This window comes from Capsella rubella, unplaced genomic scaffold (assembly GCF_000375325.1).
Source record: "Capsella rubella cultivar Monte Gargano unplaced genomic scaffold, Caprub1_0 scaffold_4, whole genome shotgun sequence".
In the NCBI taxonomy this organism is placed as follows: domain Eukaryota; kingdom Viridiplantae; phylum Streptophyta; class Magnoliopsida; order Brassicales; family Brassicaceae; genus Capsella; species Capsella rubella.
The window spans coordinates 7,282,346-7,300,779 of record NW_006238920.1 but is presented as its reverse complement, the minus strand read 5'-3'; the positions used below and the strand labels follow the sequence as shown (position 1 = coordinate 7,300,779).

At 43.5% G+C, this 18,434-nt stretch overlaps 6 protein-coding genes across 6 annotated transcripts; 3 read left to right on the top strand and 3 right to left on the bottom strand.

Annotated features, from left to right (window-relative positions):
- Window positions 1-2,029: 2,029 nt before the first annotated feature.
- On the bottom strand, window positions 2,030-4,906 carry LOC17889228. Its single transcript, XM_023784608.1, has 5 exons — window positions 4,093-4,906; window positions 3,808-3,918; window positions 3,134-3,732; window positions 2,454-3,060; window positions 2,030-2,190 (listed from the first exon to the last, which is right to left on the bottom strand). The coding sequence occupies exons 1-5, from the start codon at window positions 4,904-4,906 to the stop codon at window positions 2,030-2,032; spliced, it is 2,292 nt and encodes a 763-aa protein (XP_023640376.1).
- A 3,895-nt stretch (window positions 4,907-8,801) lies between these two features.
- LOC17887953 (F-box/LRR-repeat/kelch-repeat protein At2g29770) lies at window positions 8,802-9,920 on the top strand. The gene is made up of 2 exons (XM_023784607.1): window positions 8,802-9,601; window positions 9,737-9,920. Exons 1-2 carry the CDS (start codon window positions 8,802-8,804, stop codon window positions 9,918-9,920), a joined length of 984 nt encoding a protein of 327 aa, XP_023640375.1.
- A 693-nt stretch (window positions 9,921-10,613) lies between these two features.
- LOC17888851 (pentatricopeptide repeat-containing protein At2g29760, chloroplastic) lies at window positions 10,614-12,950 on the bottom strand. The gene has a single exon (XM_006293687.2). It carries the CDS (start codon window positions 12,948-12,950, stop codon window positions 10,731-10,733), a length of 2,220 nt encoding a protein of 739 aa, XP_006293749.1. The 3' UTR covers window positions 10,614-10,730.
- Window positions 12,951-13,758: 808 nt separating this feature from the next.
- On the bottom strand, window positions 13,759-15,550 carry LOC17888162 (UDP-glycosyltransferase 71C1). Its single transcript, XM_006294053.2, has one exon. The coding sequence runs from the start codon at window positions 15,416-15,418 to the stop codon at window positions 13,976-13,978; it is 1,443 nt and encodes a 480-aa protein (XP_006294115.1). The 5' UTR covers window positions 15,419-15,550; the 3' UTR covers window positions 13,759-13,975.
- A 977-nt stretch (window positions 15,551-16,527) lies between these two features.
- On the top strand, window positions 16,528-17,261 carry LOC17887905 (glucan endo-1,3-beta-glucosidase). Its single transcript, XM_006295378.2, has 2 exons — window positions 16,528-16,534; window positions 16,906-17,261. Exons 1-2 carry the CDS (start codon window positions 16,528-16,530, stop codon window positions 17,259-17,261), a joined length of 363 nt encoding a protein of 120 aa, XP_006295440.2.
- Window positions 17,262-18,041: 780 nt separating this feature from the next.
- LOC17888471 (major pollen allergen Ole e 10) lies at window positions 18,042-18,425 on the top strand. Its single transcript, XM_006293372.2, has one exon. It carries the CDS (start codon window positions 18,063-18,065, stop codon window positions 18,417-18,419), a length of 357 nt encoding a protein of 118 aa, XP_006293434.1. The 5' UTR covers window positions 18,042-18,062; the 3' UTR covers window positions 18,420-18,425.
- The last annotated feature ends 9 nt before the right edge of the window (window positions 18,426-18,434 follow it).

The window sequence follows — 18,434 nt, the reverse complement described above, 5'->3', positions numbered from 1 at the left end:
CCGTTGAGAGCATCGACCATCCGAGCATCGACCTGATTTCACTAGCCCAACCGATCACGACTTCAGTCGCCGAGCCGACTTCAACCGCTACCGCGCCCACAAACGAAAAGCCTGCCGCCTTGGTTGTAGATCCGACCTCTGCAAAAACTAATGCATTGGTTGTCGATTCGACTTTGGATTGCTCTCCTGGCGCGTCCGCGTCGACTGGTTCGAGCTCCTCGCAACCAATCGCTGAAGCAACTCCGAACAATATTAATGTGGAAGCTACTGCTGCATCGTTACCACCCGGACAAATTCTCGTGGTCTCCGCGCCACTTAACGACGACAATCTAACAACGCACAGCCCGCTCGCTTCATCGAATGATCCGTCCCCCAGCGCAAAAGCCAATATCGGCAACTCCATAAGCGGTCATCCCAAAGTCCGAAACGATTGGCGCTCCGAGATAATTAACTACATCGTAGACGGCATAATACCATCGGATAAGTGGGAGGCACGGCGTCTGCGTACACGAAGTGCCCAATACACCGTGTTGAAGGGAGACCTCTTCCGTATCACTCCGTCTGCTATCCTCACATGCGTAGGTTCCGACCAGGTCGATGACAAGGCGAGCTCTTGCCTTACAAATCCGCAAAACTGGTCATTTTTGGCTAACAATGAATGCGGACTGCGACAAATTTGTGGCAAAGTGCGAAAAATGCCAAAGGCACGCGCCTCTCATCCACGCTCCAACCGAGCTCCTTCGCACGGCCTCCCAGCCTTACCCATTCATGCGTTGGGCAATGGACATCGTCGGTCCGTTACCCGCCTCACGACAGAAAAAATACATCCTCATCATGACCGACTATTTCACGAAATGGGTTGAAGCCGAATCTTACGCTAGAATTCAAGCAAAAGAGGTGCAAAACTTTGTATGGAAAAACATCATATGCCGCCACGGACTTCCATACGAAATCATCACGGACAATGGAACCCAGTTCACTTCGCTACAATTCGAAGGATTCTGCGCGAGTTGGCGAATTCGCCTGAGTAAGTCCACGCCAAGGTACCCCCAAGGTAACGGCCAGGCCGAAGCCACGAATAAGACGATCATTGACGGCATCAAAAAACGCCTGGAAGAGAAGAAAGGCGTTTGGGCTGACGAGCTCGACGGCGTCCTATGGTCCCACCGAACCTCACCTCGACGGTCTACGGGAAGAACGCCATTCTCACTTGCTTATGGCATGGAAGCACTCGCCCCGGCCGAAGTAGGGATACCGACGCTCCGTCGCTCTATGCTTGTACACGATCCCGCGCTAAACAATTCAATGATACGAGACAGTCTTGACTGCCTCGAGGAAGAAAGGGACAAGGCACTCCTCCGTATACAAAACTATCAACAGGCCGCGGCAAAATTCTACAACAAGAAGGTCAAGGCTCGCCACTTTGACGAAGGCGACTTGGTCCTCCGGAAGGTGTTCGAGAACACAGCCGAACTCAACGCCGGCAAACTCGGCGCGCACTGGGAAGGCCCTTACCTTGTCTCCAAAGTCGTCCGACCTGGAGTTTATGAACTCCTAACGATGGATGGCACGTCCGTTCCCCGCTCATGGAACTCCGGCAATCTGAAACGTTACTACTATTAACCGCCACGGCCGCGCAAAAAAAAAAAAAAAAAAAAAAAGAACGCTCGAACAACTGAGCTCACAATATGAACTACGAATGGCTTGATCCCTTCGCAAGGGTACGTAGGCAGCTTTTAACAAAGCACAACTATAACTCAAAAAAAAAACAAAGAGCTCTTTCGGCTGAGTCCGCCTCAACTGATCGACAAGCTCAAACATCGTCCCTGGCCAGGAGTTCGATCACAAAACGCGTTCCACATGGATGCAGTGGTGAAATAATCCACGTCTTTAACTTCGGTAAAGATAAAGCCGAGCCCAGTCTCGCACTATAGCTAGCAGGCGGCAGGGCCAATAAGCCGAGCTCCGGCTCGCACGCTCTTGTCGAACTCAAAGCACACACAGGATAAGCCGGTCGCACGCACCACACCTAAACAGTACGACGAGCCCGCCTCGTCTGCTCATTCAGCTTAGCGTTCCGAGGAGCACGTAACAGGATAAGCCGAGAGACGTCTCGCCCCGCAAAATACGTCCCGGAACCAAGCGAAAACTTCCAAGGGTCTTCTCGCCCTATTATCCCTGCATAACCTCCTGCGTCACAAGCAATTCTACGACAAGAATAGACAATAGAAATTCCGAAAATCCAACATTCATCGAAGCAAATCTAACGTCATCAAGGTTCAAATAAGGAAACAACATCACGAGTTGTATTTGTGATCCTCTGTAAGATCCAACAGAGGATCACAAATACAAACGCCGATCCGACAAGCCACAAACGGCTAAAAGGCCGGATATAAAATATAACGCCGAAATAGCAACTACAACAAAACAACAGCAACCTCAATCCTGGGGACCTTCCGCGTCTTCCGCAACTTCCGCACCCCCTGCATCATACACCCCATCTCCCGGTGCCACGTTCGAAGGACCAGCCATAAACTCTGGAAAGGGAGCGAGGTCGCTCTCGAGAATGTCCGAGACCACTATCCCGTCAACCGTCGCCCGCCACTGAATGTGGTCCTGTTCAACCTGAGGCAAGTTCCGCAGAGGAATGTGCGTACCATTTATCACCATTTTCTTAAGACACTTCTCCATGCCCGAAACCTGACTAAGCATCAACAGAGGCTTCTTCTTCTCACGAAGTCCCACGATGTGTCTCCCCATCCTATAGATACGGGTACGGTACTCGTGAATCTCTCCAGCAACCCTATGACGCTCGGCCGCGGCACTCTCATCACGGGCCCTCCTCAGCCTATCGGTATCGGAAAGATACTGCTTCTTCTTATCCTTGAGCTGCCTCGTAAGATCAGCGCACCTGCTCTTCTCCGAATTGTAGTTCCTCAAGTGGCTCTGTGCAGAACGATCCGAAGCCTCAGCAGCAGCCTTCGCCGAGTCAGAGTCTCTCGCCGCGGCACGACACTGCTCCTCGTAGAAACCAACCAAACGGTTGGTCTGACTCATCGCCTGCAGAAACGAAAATCTCATAAACTACACTTAATGAAAGCAAGTAGGTTAGAAACAGAAACAAGACACAAACCTGAAAAGAGCGAGAAGCCCAATCCTCGTAAAGCTCCCTCCCGCAGAGAGAGTCAACAGCGGGAAACTCAGCAAAGTCTCCGCGAACCTTGCTAGCAAGATCAGCACATGCAGCTCCATGAGTGAAAAACATCCGATCCCTCCGACCATAGTTGAAGGAGAATGAATGGTCAACTCCTTCGGCGATCTCACGAATGGGCTCCTCGCGCCTAGCCTCCCGGCGAACACTCGAACCTCCGCCAGGACTTCCACGCGAGCTCCTCTTCCGAGACGTATCTCCTCGACCGGACGATGGCGGAGCACTACCACTTGCGGATCTCGAAACCTTCTTCCCGTCGCGTGCAGCCTTCACTTCCTCAGATCTAGCCCGGCGCAAGGCGTCACGATCGTCAGCAGGCGCAGCAGCATCCGTGGTCTCCACCGCCACGTCCACGTCACCAACCGGAGCGTCATTCCCAAAACCGCACTGAAATGAAGCGTTGGGTAACATCATAGGGCCAAGCTCGATCTGCGGCTCGTCGACCTGCGTGCCGTCTCCGTCGAATTGATCGGCATAATCAGGAATCTCACAATCACCCATCCTAAGACAAGACCGAGAACCTGCAACATGTTACGTTGTAAGAAACGAAATACGAATCGAAATACAAGGAAACGAAACAAAGATAAGAAACTCACAAGTGTTGAAATGATTAAGTATATCCGGCCACCACAAGGTCCTTCTCGCCTTCACCGCTGCAACTCTCGCTCGAAAGTCTTCGGTATCCTCTGCCGTCGACCCAAACTTTCCTGCAAAATCAACATAAGAATACCGATTAGATCACACGATTCCGGACCAACTAAGAACTACCGCGATCTAGGTTCCACGTCCTAGCATATGGCAAGCTGAGATCTTCGACGGAAAGCTCGGTTACTTTCACAAAAAATAATACTTGCGCCACCTGCGAACTTTGCTTGCAGCACCATCGACAATTCTGAAACCCGGCCTCGAACTAGCGCAGCACATGCCCGGATTCTCTTTTCCAAACAGGTACTTGGTAAACTCTTCAAAAAGATCTAAGTCCACGACAACACCTACCGCGGCGGCAAGGATTGCGAGACCCACCGCGTTCCGAACAGAAGCCACGGTGAGTTGAGAAAATGCTATCTCCCGACGAGCACAGTAACTCGCAAGAAACTGCGGGAGTGGAAACCAAAGACCGCAATCCGAAAAGAAATCTTCGTAAAGGCAAATATACCCCTCCGGAGCATCCCATGGGCGACGACGCGATTTTGGGATCAGAATCTCAATCCCCGGTTCTATCCCGCACGCCTCAAACATGTCAAACACGGATTTTTCTGTGCTGAGAGATTTTCCCTTATCTCGACGATCGAGAACATTGGCCATACCATCATCCAACGTGGGCTCAACTCTCCCATCTTCGGGGACCGCACTGGAAGCTCTCAAACCCGAAACTATAGACCGATGAGGATTTCTCGAACTCGAACCGACAACATCTTCAAACACCTTTCCACGGCGAGTACTTGGCTCCCCGGGAACTAGTGTGCCCCCATTGCTGCACGAAGGAAGCAATCCATCGAGATTGCGCACGTCCTCCTCCGTTAAGTCTCCGAGAGTCTCTTCGGAACCACTGAAGCCACGCCAGGCGGCGTGAGTCCCACCATAATCATCCGCAAATCCACGTTCAAGTTGGCGATAGTCGTCTCTTTGCAGCTCGTCCGGAACGCCATCAAACGGATCGACTCCACCGACATGATTTCCCGCGAACTGAGACATCGATACCTTGCAAAAGTAACCAAGGACCGTATCAAAATCTAGAAGTCGAGAAGTGTCTCAAAACTTTCGTATCCCGCCAAATCCATGGTTTCGAATTCCGGTCAGAAGCAACCTTTTCACGAGACGTGACGAAATTGGCATGACGGTTCGAACTCAACTCGATGAAGTTCCGGCTCGGTAACACGACCCCATCGCGGTCCCTTCGACGCCATTTCGCCACGCCAAGTATCGCCGCGGCCAAGACTTCACAACGACCCCGGCATTTTAAAAGATCATTGACCAAGTCCCGCCGCAGCCGGATCATATATTCTATCTCGTCACAACTTCTCCAAGACAAAGCAACGGGCGCGGCCACCTCATCTTCCGGCACGGCAGCTCCGTCGCGGCACAAAGTTTACGCACCCCCGTCATGGCCCATCTCGGCGGCGCGGCCCAGTTCCAACGGCACCAACATTCCACCTCGGCAATGAAGGCTCGGCACGACACCGTCTCCCTTTGTCGCACTTTGCCACGATGCAATCACCTCTCATCTCGGAAGCGACTCACCGCAGCCCGTCTCGACGACGCCTCATTTCGACGGTACCTCATTCCGGAAGCCCCGCCGCGGCACGGCTCCAACCTCGGTCCATCGAAAACTCGCCACGGCACTTGGAGCTCGCCACGGGAACACCTCGCTACGGCGCTAGGAGCTCGCCGCGGCAACACGTCGCCGCGACCAAAAACCGCTATAGCTTCGACACGACGGACTCACACGGCATTTCAACTCCGATCTAGATCAAAAGCAGCCCGTTTCGGCAGAAACTCACCTCGGCGCCGTGTCGTCAAACTAAAGGTCTACCACGGCCAAGGCATTAACCGCGCCGCCTCGTCACGGCGCAGCCCCGACCTCGCCCCATCGCAAGTCCGTCTCGGCAGCGTCGCGTCAACCCTTCGTCACGACCCCGCTGCGGCACGGCGTTAAAGCACCAAGATCCGCCGAGATCAAGTTCGCCACAGTATCATCACGCTTCCGCTGGTCTCAGGACGGCGAGCTCGCCGTGGATCTAGAGCGGAGAGGACAATCCGAACTAGGCAAGAGGGAGGAGCTCGAGGCTCTTTGCGCTTTGAACCCCGAAGTCAAGACAAGTTGAAGAGGAGAGATATTGTTGTTGCTTGATAAGCTTCAATGTGGGAAGAAAAATCCGAGAGAAAATCCAAGCCAAACACAAATCGTAGACCACATCACAACAAAACAAAGAAGATTCGAAGAAAGGAGCATACGACCAAACCAAATCAAAATTAAAACAAAGAAGAAGAGAGAGAGAAAGAGGAGAAAGACTTTACCTTTTGCAAAAGTGGAGAAGTGAAAGAGTAAAAAAATAATGGAGGAGACATATATATAGTGGGGGACCCAGCGCGTTTACCGAGGTAAAAACACATGACCTAATTTTTACCATGAACCTAGCTCCCGCGCCTCGTGAAGCGTGCCAAGTCCCGAATCATCCCGAGAATGATCCGTTCTTCTCGGAAAACGTGCCAAGTCACTATTCATCCCGAGAATGATCCGCTCTTCTCGGAAAACGTGCCAAGTCACTATTCATCCCGAGAATGATCCGCTCTTCTCGGAAAACGTGCCAAGTCACTATTCATCCCGAGAATGATCCGCTCTTCTCGGAAAACGTGCCAAGTCACTATTCATCCCGAGAATGATCCGCTTTTCTCGGAAAACGTGCCAAGTCACTATTCATCCCGAGAATGATCCGCTCTTCTCGGAAAACGTGCCGAGTCGCTATTCATCCCGAGAATGATCCACTCTTCTCGGAAAACGTGCCAAGTCACTATTCATCCCGAGAATGATCCGCTCTTCTCGGAAAACGTGCCAAGTCACTATTCATCCCGATAATGATCCGTTCTTCTCGGAAAGCGTGCCAAGTCACAAGTCATCCCGAGAACGACCCGCACTCTCCAAAAAAACGCGTCAAGACATCACAAGAAGATTTGATGCTCTAAGTATGCAGCAAGGCAATTCAAAGTCTTCGCAAACTTGCCCATCTTGTTTTACGACCAACTAGCCTACGCCCGGAACCAGCCCGTCAGGCTCAAGAAGACTCTCGCAAATCGGACTAAAGGGGGGGACTATTGTTGGATATGGGCCTTGCCCTTTCCAAATTAGAAGGTCCATAAAACAAGATATGTCAATTAATGAAGCCTTTCACCCAAAAATAGGACCAGCACCTTCGCAGGGGTAAAACCGTCATTCGCCAAGGAGACACAAAGAGCTTCTAGGTTTCTGTGCAACTATAAATACATTAAACCACTGTTTGGAACAAGGATCGGTCCGGAGGTTATTATCCACCAGACTGAGAATCGTGTCGCGCCCGAACTCGCCCTAGCCCGAGATTCCCGCCGCGACTCTCTTTCTCGTGATTTTGCCCTTCTGTTTCGTATTAGGTTCTCAGCTCGGCAGATAGTCTATAACTGCCGCGGCGAGACTTCTCTCTTTGTAACTTCGGATTTTCCGCAAAAGCTAATAAAGAAAATTGTTTCGTATCGTCCCAAAAATCTCGTATCATTATTGTAGCTGCTCCCCCCTTGCACAAACAACTTCCAACGAATATGGTTCTAAACATGTTTGGCGCATAGAGATTACAGTAGAAAGACGTGAAGGAGGTGAGGTTTGGGGGGAGGTTGCATCAAGATCGCTAGTGCTTAAATCCATGGACTCGCTTTCCATTGATCTTTGTCGCTCTGTTACGTTTTGATGGTTCGTGGGATGGTTTCTTGCAGTTGAAGGTATGTTAATCATTCATGAGCATCGACTATTGATGATGATATATATGATTATATGACATTTTCTGCACCCTCGAGTCTTATTTAGGGTTTTCATAACTTGCAGGTGACGGATCTTTTATTACATCTACGGTTTGAGAAGCTTGTTGATATGAGAGCAAAAGTGGTTCAGAGAAGCTGTTATATCTCTAATCTCTCACACCCTATAGAAAGTAAATAGTCTTCCTTCTTAGCCTTTGTGTAAAAATGTGATCACTCTTAACAGAATAGGCCTTGTGTGGAGTTGGCCACTCTTTGCAATAAGATTCTTATTAGGAGACTTGTTGAAATAATGCATCTTTGGTTTATAGCTAGTTTCTGGTTCTTTCTGTTTTGTGAGATATACAACTCTTCAGTACTGAAGTAATCACAATAAGATTCAACGAAACCTAATCTGCTTTTACAATATATTATGAAGCAATATGAATACTTGGTTTGGATTGGAGATGAAGCAAATTAAAACAAAGAGATTTATTTTGGTTAATAATCAAAGTGAGAACATACAAAGTCTTGAGGCTATATATACAGAGAGACGATAATATTATTTGTATGTAACCCGAAATCTTATTTTTAACACTAAAAAGACTCACACTGTGGTTTCGATCAAGTACATGAGCCATATGAAATCAGAGATATGTGAAGAGAGTAGAGAGTAGGTCCAAGTCACTAAACTAAGATATATTAAAATTAATTTTAGTAATTTATTATCGTGAAGATCAAATGGTAGTGTTTAGGAAAATAATCGAATAATGTTAAATTAAACAAAAATAAAATGAATAATATTTTGTTGTTGTAATGACTTTGGACTTTGATATTTGAATGACTTTAGCTTTGGCACAATTGGTTAACCTTTAAAGTCATTGTAATATTTTCGTTAATATTATTGATATATATTTTTTCTAATAATCTTTTTGAAAACGAGTTTAAAGAGGAAAGGAAAAATGAAATGAGAGAATATATATTATTTTACGTACTCACTATATATAAAAACATAACGAACGTAAACAGCTTCTTTAAAAAAATCTACGTTTAGTCTTCTCCCTTTCAGTTAATTCGTTGCTTCAGAAGACTTCACACTGCGACGGCGATGGCTATTATCTCTGAAACTTCCGACGACGTCTCAAACAAGAAACCGCAAGAAGAAGAGAATCTTGCTCCGGTTACTCAACACATCCCAGAAGGACTCGCCGAAAGGATCCTCTTACGCGTCAAGAGATGTCATTACCCGAAGCTATCTCTCTTCTCCGGTTCCTTTCGTAACGTCGTCGCTTCGCCGATACTCTACCAAAGCCGGTTGCAACTCGGAATAAGCGAACCGGTTCTGTACGCTTCGATCGGTTCCCCTCGCAACAGCTGGTACATTCTCAACCGTAACGCTCCAAGAAAGATCTCTTTACGACTGAGCGAAGTTAGATCACTTCCTCCTATGAATCTTGGATCTGCTGTGGTCACAATAGGATACGAGATGTATGTGATCGGTGGAGACGACGGACGATCTCGATACACATCCGATTTTTTTCTCATCGATTGCAGATTCCATACGTGTAGCTCGCTCCCGAGCATGCAGAAGCGTCGCCACCGTCCAGCTGCCGGAGTATTTGACGGAAAGATTTATGTCATCGGAGGTTGCGATGGCCCTATGAGTGGTTATAATTGGATCGAGGTGTTCGATAGAGAGACTCAGATATGGAGTAGTGTGCCAGTGGCTGGTCCAGACCCGTTATATACTTGTAACTTTTTGGCATATGTGGTGATCCAAGAGAAGATATACATTAAGGATCCTCAGACTTATTTGACTTATGAACCTAGGCATGGTTTATTGCAGGATCTGGGAATTGGGATTCATCGGAGGTGGCACAAAGAGTGTTGTGTGGTTGAGGATATGCTGTATTCCATAAGTCCGTGTTCTGTTAGAAACTTTTTATTGGAATGTGATCCCAGTGACATGTTTTGGGAACCTGTGATTGGTGTTTAATTTTTGCCAAACCTCAATTATCGCGAGTGTAAATTGGCGAATGTTAGTGGGAAGTTGATGGTTTTGGGACCTACGAACGTTACGTATGGTCGTATAGATGTTTGGTGCGTTGAGATCTCGTTAGAAAGGCGTCAATCGAGTCCTACTCGGGGCAAGACCGTATCAATGTGGCGTGTGCTTAAATCCGTCAAGTCACCTTCCATTGATCTTTGTTGCCCTGTTACGTTTTGATGCTTTCTCGCTGTTGAAGGTATGTGCATGGACTATTGATGATGATATTATGACATTTTTGTTTTAGCATCAGGTATTAATTAGGTTTTCATTAACTTGCAGGTGAAGGAACTTTGTATTACATCTGCTGTTTTTAGGAGCTTGTTGATATGAGAGCAAATATGAAGCAAGAAGTGGTGCAGAAGCTGCTATGTCTGACACGTTAAAGAGTAACTCGTTCTTCTTATCTTTGTGCAGAGTGTGAATACTCTTACAGAATTAGCCTTGAGCTAGTAGATTTCTTTGTAGATGCGTAGGCCATTTCTTGTTTTAGCCTTTGTACAAAAGTTCTTACGAAACTTGCTGTAATGCATCTTTACTTGGCTATCTTCTGCTAGTAATCACAATCAGATTTAACGAAACCTATTCTGCTTCTACCATATGAGTGAGCAAATATGAAATCTTGGTTAAGAGATGACGCAAAACACATAAATTTTGCTAACCAGTGGTTTTGAACTTTTGGACTGCAGTAATCACAAAGTCCCGAAGCTATCTGTATAGAATAGACAAAGAGAAGATATTATTTTTGCTATATGTAACATTTGTATCAGCCCAAATGATTTGTTCTCTGTTTCACACGAAAAAAATACTCGCACTCTGTTTTGAGTATATGAGCAATATGAAATCCTGGTACAGTGACGTGAAGAAGGCCTGGGGGCAAAACAGAACCAGTTCGTTTAACCGGTGGCTATGGTTATTTTGATAGTGATTACAAAAAACTGTGCACTCAAGTCACAAAAAGTTACAGGAACAAACACAAAATTTGAAATTTCACCAGAAATCGTTACAGGAACACTGCCCATTTCTGAAATGGTGAAACCGATACCGGTCTCTGACGATTATTTCTCTATCGTAGAGCTGAGATATTAGTTTAGCAACTGAATGACAATCTCCACACACCCTCAGATTCTTGATTACTCGGATCGTCTTCGGAGCCTCTGTTGATATCAGTCCATAACAAATCGCCAGCTTCTCGCTGTGGAGGTTCAGAGATTGTTCCTTCATTTCTTCATCCTCAATGATCTGCAGAACCTGTGACATCTCTGGCTCGTAACCATTCGATTTCAATTTCTCCATAACCTCGTGTAACTTCCCGTAAACCTTCTCAGACATCGGGTGGGCGTTATCTCCAGAGAGAAACTCATGAATCATGCCATCGATTTCAATTGAGCTGCATCCTGGTTCTTTCTTCAGTCCAGTGACTCTCATGTGCTTTCTCAGCTCAGAAACGTTTTCCCACTTCCCAGATTTAGCATATATGTTTGAAAGGAGCACGTGCGCGCCATCGTTCCTAGGTTCCAGTTCAAGCAAACGGGTACAAGCCATTTCAGCAAGACTGAGATTGGCATGGATCTTACAAGCTCCTAGAAGCGCTCCCCAAACCGACGTACTTGGAGGAATCGGCATCGCCTCAATGAACTTCACAGCTTTTTCCAGATAACCCGAACGGCCGAGAACATCAACTATGCAAGCATAATGCTTTTCCTCAGGGACAATACCATAACTCGATCCCATTTTGTGGAATAAAGACTCAGCTTCATCCACCAAACCGGTATGACTACAAGCACAGAATAAATTGGTGAAGGTCACACCATTTGGCTTTACATTCTCCTCTTGCATTTTATAAAACATATCAACAGCTTCATTTCCACATCCGTGCATTGCCAGGCCACCAATCATCGCACTCCACACAAACACATCTCTCTTCTCTACACAATTAAACACTTCACGGGCCTTTTCAAGATCTCCGCATTTCGAATACATATGAATCAATGCGCTTGTAATATAAAAATTCATCCTAATGCCATGCTTTTTGATGTAGCTATGGATCCATCTACCTAACTCCAGTGCCCCTACCTGGGCACAAGCTGATAAAGTACTTACCAAGGTGATCTGGTTCAGCTTTATGTTCTTCTGAAGTTGCAGCTCATGGAACACTAGCAGTGCCTCATTAGGTTTACCATTCTGCTCATATGCGGATATAAGAGCATTCCACGCAACAATGTCTTTCTTAGGCATAGAGTTAAGAACCTCTCTAGCTGCTTCGTAGTCTTCTGAAATAGCATACCCATCAAGCATTGTTGTAAATGTAACGTTATCTTTCTCCTCCATTGTATCAAACAATCTTTTTGCTTCCTCTATGCTTCCACACTTAGTGTACATATCAAGCATCGCATTAGCCAATGTCATGTTCACGTTGACCCTGTTTTCTTCGATAAAAGAACAAACCTGCCTCCCAAACTCTAGATTCCGTAACTTTGTACAAGCAGACAAGACACCAACCATTGTCACATGACTTGCCTTAACGTCCTCTGACTCCATCTTTTTAAAAAGCTCCAAAGCCTTATCTGGAGAACCCTTTTGTACAAACCCATTAATCATTGAATTCCAAGAAACAACGTCTTTTTCTTTGATTGTAGTAAACACTTTACAAGCCGAATCTAAATCCCCGCAGGAGAAATAACAATGTATCAAAGAATTAGCAACGAAAAGATCACATCCAACAGCTGACTTAATAGCCATCCCATGAAGAGATTGACCCAAAGACAAAGATGAAACTTCTGCAGCAGCCTTGACAAGGAAAGGGAAAGTATACTTATTCGGGTAACACTGGCTCTCCGAAACCATATCCAAGAAAATCCAGATGCTACGAACAGGGTCAGGTCCAGAAGCGTAAGCACGTATGAGGGTGTTCCAAGTAAAAGAATTTGGTTGAGGAATTTCGTCAAACACCTTGCGTGCATACTCGAGGCTGGCGAAGGAAGAGAGCGCAGCGATTGCGAAGAGCTTGCTAGCTGAGTAAGGATCAGAAAACGTACCGGTACGGATCATGTGAGCATGGGTTTGCTTCAGCTGTCGAAGATTTGAACATCGGTCGATCAGAGATATAGTATGGCGGGAGCGTTCGTTATTGGTTGTTGGTTGATTTGGACCGGAGAAGGTTGGGTGACGTGGCAGAGAGAGAGGTTGTGCTGTGGAGAAGATAGCCATATTTGTTGTGTCTGTACTTACATTTTTTTGTTCTACAAATTATATAGTAGCAAAATTCTTATGAGCGACAATATTTCACTAAATTCCATCAAATTGTCTTGAAAATTCAAAATTATCTGGTTGTAACTTGATAGCTAACTCCATAATTTGCTAGAATGATTAGAGGCAAATTTTGTTTTAATTTGTAGCTAAATGTACCATATTTTTATATACATATATATGAATATACCCATTTGTTTTCAATCTCGTTTTTTGTTTTTATTTGGAATTTTTATAAATTATATAAAAATGATACAAAAAGAACGGATAACTATTAGTCAAACGATAAATATAATAAAAAATATCATAAAAATCACATACTATAACTTATGTTTCGAAAAACGAATAAAAACGAATACATTAATTACCAACTATTTTGCTATGAGAAAAACGCAATTATTAATAGGGACTCTTATTAATATATGAACCAAAAACCTCATTGATTTTTGAAGAAACATAATGATAATTTTTTGTTTTTTTTGTCAACCGAAGAAACATAATGATAATTTCCCATACATTATACATACACAATGTGCTGATGTGCAGAAAAGTAGAAATTTACATATTTTAAATCATAAACCACATTTTTATGTTTTCATTTTTTATAAGTCAACTAGAGTGATTCCAACAGCCTACGTAATCACAAAAGATTAATATATTTCTTGGCGTTTTGGAATCTTTTTTTTTTAATGAGTTTTTATCATCGTATGTACGTGTTTTCAATCACATCTACCGTCCCTAATCATATTTTAATTTGATACACTTATACTAACAACCGAATAACTCGTTTTTGATCCTTAAATATGAGATGATACAAGTATACAACATTACGTGGAAGCAAATAATGGAATCGTTGACTCCTTTACAAAACATGGAACTGGTGAAAATACTTGTAAGAAGACTCAGTCTTCTATTATTTAATAACGAACAAAGGAATCTGAGCCGAGCATCATGGTCACCACACGCCAAGTGAAACTACGACGTTTCTACAAACCATCGCCGATGATCAAATCACCGATAAATCTTTTAATCGCAGCAAACGAAGATCCACCGTCCATCACAGCCACTTTTCCCGCATTAGCAATCTCCTCCACTGTATTCTTCAGCGCACGATCCTCACCGTCCATCAAAGATCGTACGGTTTCTGCGATCTCATCAGCTTTCACTATATGTCCATCTTCCGACACGTAATCCAACCGCATCTCCAATGCGATACCAAGCTCCTTCACCATCGTGAACGCGTTTAGCTGCTGTTCCGCGTACATCGGCCACGTGGCGATGGGAACGCCGTAACCCAAACTCTCCAAAATAGAGTTCCAACCGCAGTGAGACACGAACCCTCCGATTGCTTTATGGGCCAGAATCTCAACTTGAGGAGCCCAACCACAAACAAGACCTTGATCCATAACCCGGTCCATGAACCCGTCTGGTAAAGCTTCGTACGGGCTCGAGTACTCTTTCGGGTCGGTTCTTATTGACCAGAGGAATTTGCAGTCAACGAGCTCCAAGGCTTGAGCGATCTCTTTGATCTGTGTCTGAGAAATATTCTTCAAGCTCCCGAAGCAAAGGAACACAACCGATGACTCTGTCTGATCATCGAGCCATGTTATGATCCGGTCTCGTTCCGATGAGTCCAGATTCGGACGATCGTTGGAGCAGAGTATCGGCCCGATTGGGTAAACGGGTGGGTAATTATCCGGACAACCATCAAAATATTCAAAAGCGTTTGGCTCTAAAGACGTGAATGAATTTACTAAGATACCCTTAGCTTCAGGAAACCTCTCTGCTAGCACGACCCAAGGCTCGTAAGTCTCTTTCATGAACAGACCTGACGGCAAAACCTTGGTAGGAACAGAGTTGACAAAACCAGGAACCCGGTTTAACTCCTCGTTAGAGCTCCGGTTAAACTCTGAGTTGGTTTCGCTGTGTCTCTCTGGGAGATACTTCATCATACCCAAGAAACCTGCGCTGCACGTCAAGAAAATGTAAGAAGGGAGGTTGAACTCGTTTCCAACATCAATCATGGGGACGCAGAAGAAATCAAGAACCAATCCCGCCACGCGAACTGGATCAGATTCGTCACGAGAAGACAAGAGAGTGGAGAGACCATCCCTCACGATGGGAACCATCTTCTTGACGTATTCAAGAATGTAAGCTTCAGCTGCTTCCAAGAAGAGCTCCATCGGTGGAGGGTTCTCGACGTCGGGCAAGGTAACGAGACGGATACGTGGCTCATTTTTGACTAGGGACTGGAGGAAGGCGATCGTGTCAGCTTGAGGAATAAAGGGTAGTCCCCAGTAGAGGATGGTGATGGTGTGGATCCGAGGATTGTCTTGACTGATGAGACGTTTCGCCAGTTCGATGGTTGCGAGAATATGTCCGGAGAACGGGTGAGGGATGATGACGAGCTCTGCTTCTTGGTTCCCCATTGTGTTCTGAGAAACTCAAAAGTCAATAAGGAAAATGACAAAATCAAAATGAAACTGAGATTGTGCAAAGCTGTTTTTTTCTAGAAAGTTGTGTTTTGTATGTGTTGATGCTTATTGTTAGCTACTTTTAAAGACAGGCAAATAGCTATATTTAAATCCAACATGTATTATTATTATGATATAGACAGGCAAATAGTTAAATTTTTAGTACATGCAAACAAACAAAAAACTACAACATGTATTATTATTGAACATCAACATCAATGCATATGTGAACTTAGGTAAATGGATCACTTACGACAGTCATGTGAAACATGTTCTATTGGTTTTGGGATATATAGTTAATTACAACATCTACTCATCTAGTGACTGTTTCAGCCATTCGATTGGATTTAATTTGGTTTTAAACACATTGGTGGGAAATTTAAAAAAAAAAAAAAAAGTCTAAACAAATAGACTAAAAAATGGCAATTTAGAAAAGAGAAAACCTTATACAAAATCTTTTCGAATCATGTTCTGAGTCGAAGCGTGGCTACCACGAGTACTTGAGAGTTGAGACTCGGGAGAGCAAGCATAAATTATGTGATACGATGACATTTTCAATAAGCTTAGCAACCATCACCGATCAAGTCTTCAACAAAACATTTAACCGCAACAAACGAAAATAACGAGATGGTTTTCGTAGGACTCCATGGACCTTTCGTTAGAAGGATGGGAGCTTAAACGGATTGAACTGTTGAGGCTAATGTCTTAGGCATCATGTCAGATCATCAAGATTCTGCCTTCTATATATTGTGTTGTATGTGACTGTCGGGAGTGATCATAAGAACTTGTAGCCACAACTTCACTTGAGGAGCTTTCTCAATTTTCAAATTTTAAACAAGGAAGATAAATACATACCAAAGCCTTAGGTTGGTCAGCAAGCCTTTCAATCAAACTAACACGACAAGTGAAGTCTTGATTAGGCAAAGGACATGTAACAAACATTATTGTTCTCACGTAAGACGAAACATCAAAATTTAGTTTAAAAAAAAAGATATAGCTAGCATATGGTATACACATGTCCTACAAAAATAGCCGAAATATAAAGACGTATTCGTTGAGTGATCATGGATTGTTTCATTAGATATTGATTTGGGTTTCCCAATTTAGAAGAGTATTTTTGTTTACCCCTCAAATTTACTATTCCTATTTACTATTTGCATAATTCTATATTTAATAGTCATTTTGAGTTTTTTGACTATAGCTAGTGATGTCTCTTTTATAAACAAAATCTTGAAAATAGTATATACATGCTCTATAAGATTTTCTTCTATAATTTCTTCATTTTGTTCAAAACAATGGTAGTAAAAGTAAAATTTGAAATATATTAGCAGAATTATTTGATTTAGTATATAAATATGGACACATATATATATGGACACATATAAGACTCACATAAATATCTAAAATATAAATCATTGAGACTGAATTTTCATTTTTTTAAGCAAAAATGTCACGGATGTTAAATCTCCAATTTATCTTCATATCTTCTATCATCATGATTCACTATTTTCCCATAGCAATCTCCACAAAATGGTGTGTAGCAAATACGGCGTCAACGAATGTGCAACTACAAGCAAATATCAATTTTGGATGCAGTCAAGGTGTTGATTGTAGTCAAATTCGATCAGGTGGATCATGCTTTAGCCCTAATACTCTCATAAACCATGCATCATATGTGATGAACGCTTATTACCAAAGCCATGGCCGCACTACAGAAGCATGCAATTTCATTTTCGGCAACACCGGCATGTTCACTACTATAAATCCTAGTTATGGTGGTTGTGTCTTTAGGTCCTAGAAATATGTATTTTGTTTTGATATGTGATCTACATGTAACGTGGTAAAAGGAACAAACTCCACAATTCCATTATCAAAAACTGAATAATTCACAACCCTAATATTTTTGAAAAACCAATTATATAATTATGAAAAACCACAAGATATATTCGAAATGAGCTCTGACTTTTTTTCATGGCAATATTTTCTTGTTGCGGTTGGAGGTTTCCCTAATCATTAGGGTGGGATTTGGTATTTAGAAGTATAAAATAAAATTGTACAACACTATATAGAGGAATGCAGGGCCAGCTAGCTCATATATAGTGTTGGATCATTAAAATTTTATAATTTGTTAAAAATACTGTTAAAATTTTGTTATAATTTTAAAATAAAATTTCCTAAAGTCGGATCATTAAATTTTCTTACAAATACTCATGACGTTTATGACTATAATTTTACAAATACTCTTTGAACCGTATTATATTAGAGTATGTAAGCGGAAGATTTATTTGACCAAAATATATGCAACTATATTTGAATAACGTTGGAATTTATTAGAGTAGACATATATATATATATATATATCCTACAATTTTTTTTATTTATGAATAAGTTATACGTTACCTTATTTTCTCGTCTTCCCTTTTCTACCGATACGTACGTTATTATTTTATAAATCTTTCTAATATGTTATGTAAGTCTTTTATCTCATACCTTTCGTACATAACTCTAGTATAAATATAAACCACCTCTCTTCATTAGAAATCATCACTTCACTATTACCAAAAAGCTTAATTATTAGATATATTTGTATTTTTAATAGATGGCAAAAAGCATGTCGCCGTTGTTGTCGCTCATTGTAATCCTCCTATCATCCATCATGATCAATCATCTTCCCGTGGCAAGCTTAAAACAATGGTGTGTATCAATGCAGACGGCCAAGGACGAGCAGCTAGAAGATAACATCAATTTTGCATGCAGTAATGGGATTGACTGTAGACCAATCCTACCAAGTGGAGCATGTTTTAAGCCCAATACCACAATAAGCCATGCGTCGTATTTGATGAACGACTATTACCAAAGTCATGGCCGAACCAACGAAGCATGTTTCTTCTTTTTCCCAAATAGCGCCATGCTCACTTCTAGAGACCCTAGTTACAATCAATGTATTTATAAATAGGTGATCCACGAAATA

Coding starts and splice junctions, on each gene's coding strand:
- LOC17889228 (XM_023784608.1), bottom strand. CDS start 4,906: ATGTCTCAGTTCGCGGGAAATCATGTCGGTGGAGTCGATCCGTTTGAT. Junction 3,919..4,092: donor GGGTTTCAGAATTGTCGATG/GTGCTGCAAGCA, acceptor TTGATTTTGCAG/GAAAGTTTGGGTCGACGGCA. Junction 3,061..3,133: donor GGGCTTCTCGCTCTTTTCAG/GTTTGTGTCTTG, acceptor TCGTTTCTGCAG/GCGATGAGTCAGACCAACCG.
- LOC17887953 (XM_023784607.1), top strand. CDS start 8,802: ATGGCTATTATCTCTGAAACTTCCGACGACGTCTCAAACAAGAAACCG. Junction 9,602..9,736: donor TGTGTGGTTGAGGATATGCT/GTATTCCATAAG, acceptor GGCGAATGTTAG/TGGGAAGTTGATGGTTTTGG.
- LOC17888851 (XM_006293687.2), bottom strand. CDS start 12,950: ATGGCTATCTTCTCCACAGCACAACCTCTCTCTCTGCCACGTCACCCA.
- LOC17888162 (XM_006294053.2), bottom strand. CDS start 15,418: ATGGGGAACCAAGAAGCAGAGCTCGTCATCATCCCTCACCCGTTCTCC.
- LOC17888471 (XM_006293372.2), top strand. CDS start 18,063: ATGGCAAAAAGCATGTCGCCGTTGTTGTCGCTCATTGTAATCCTCCTA.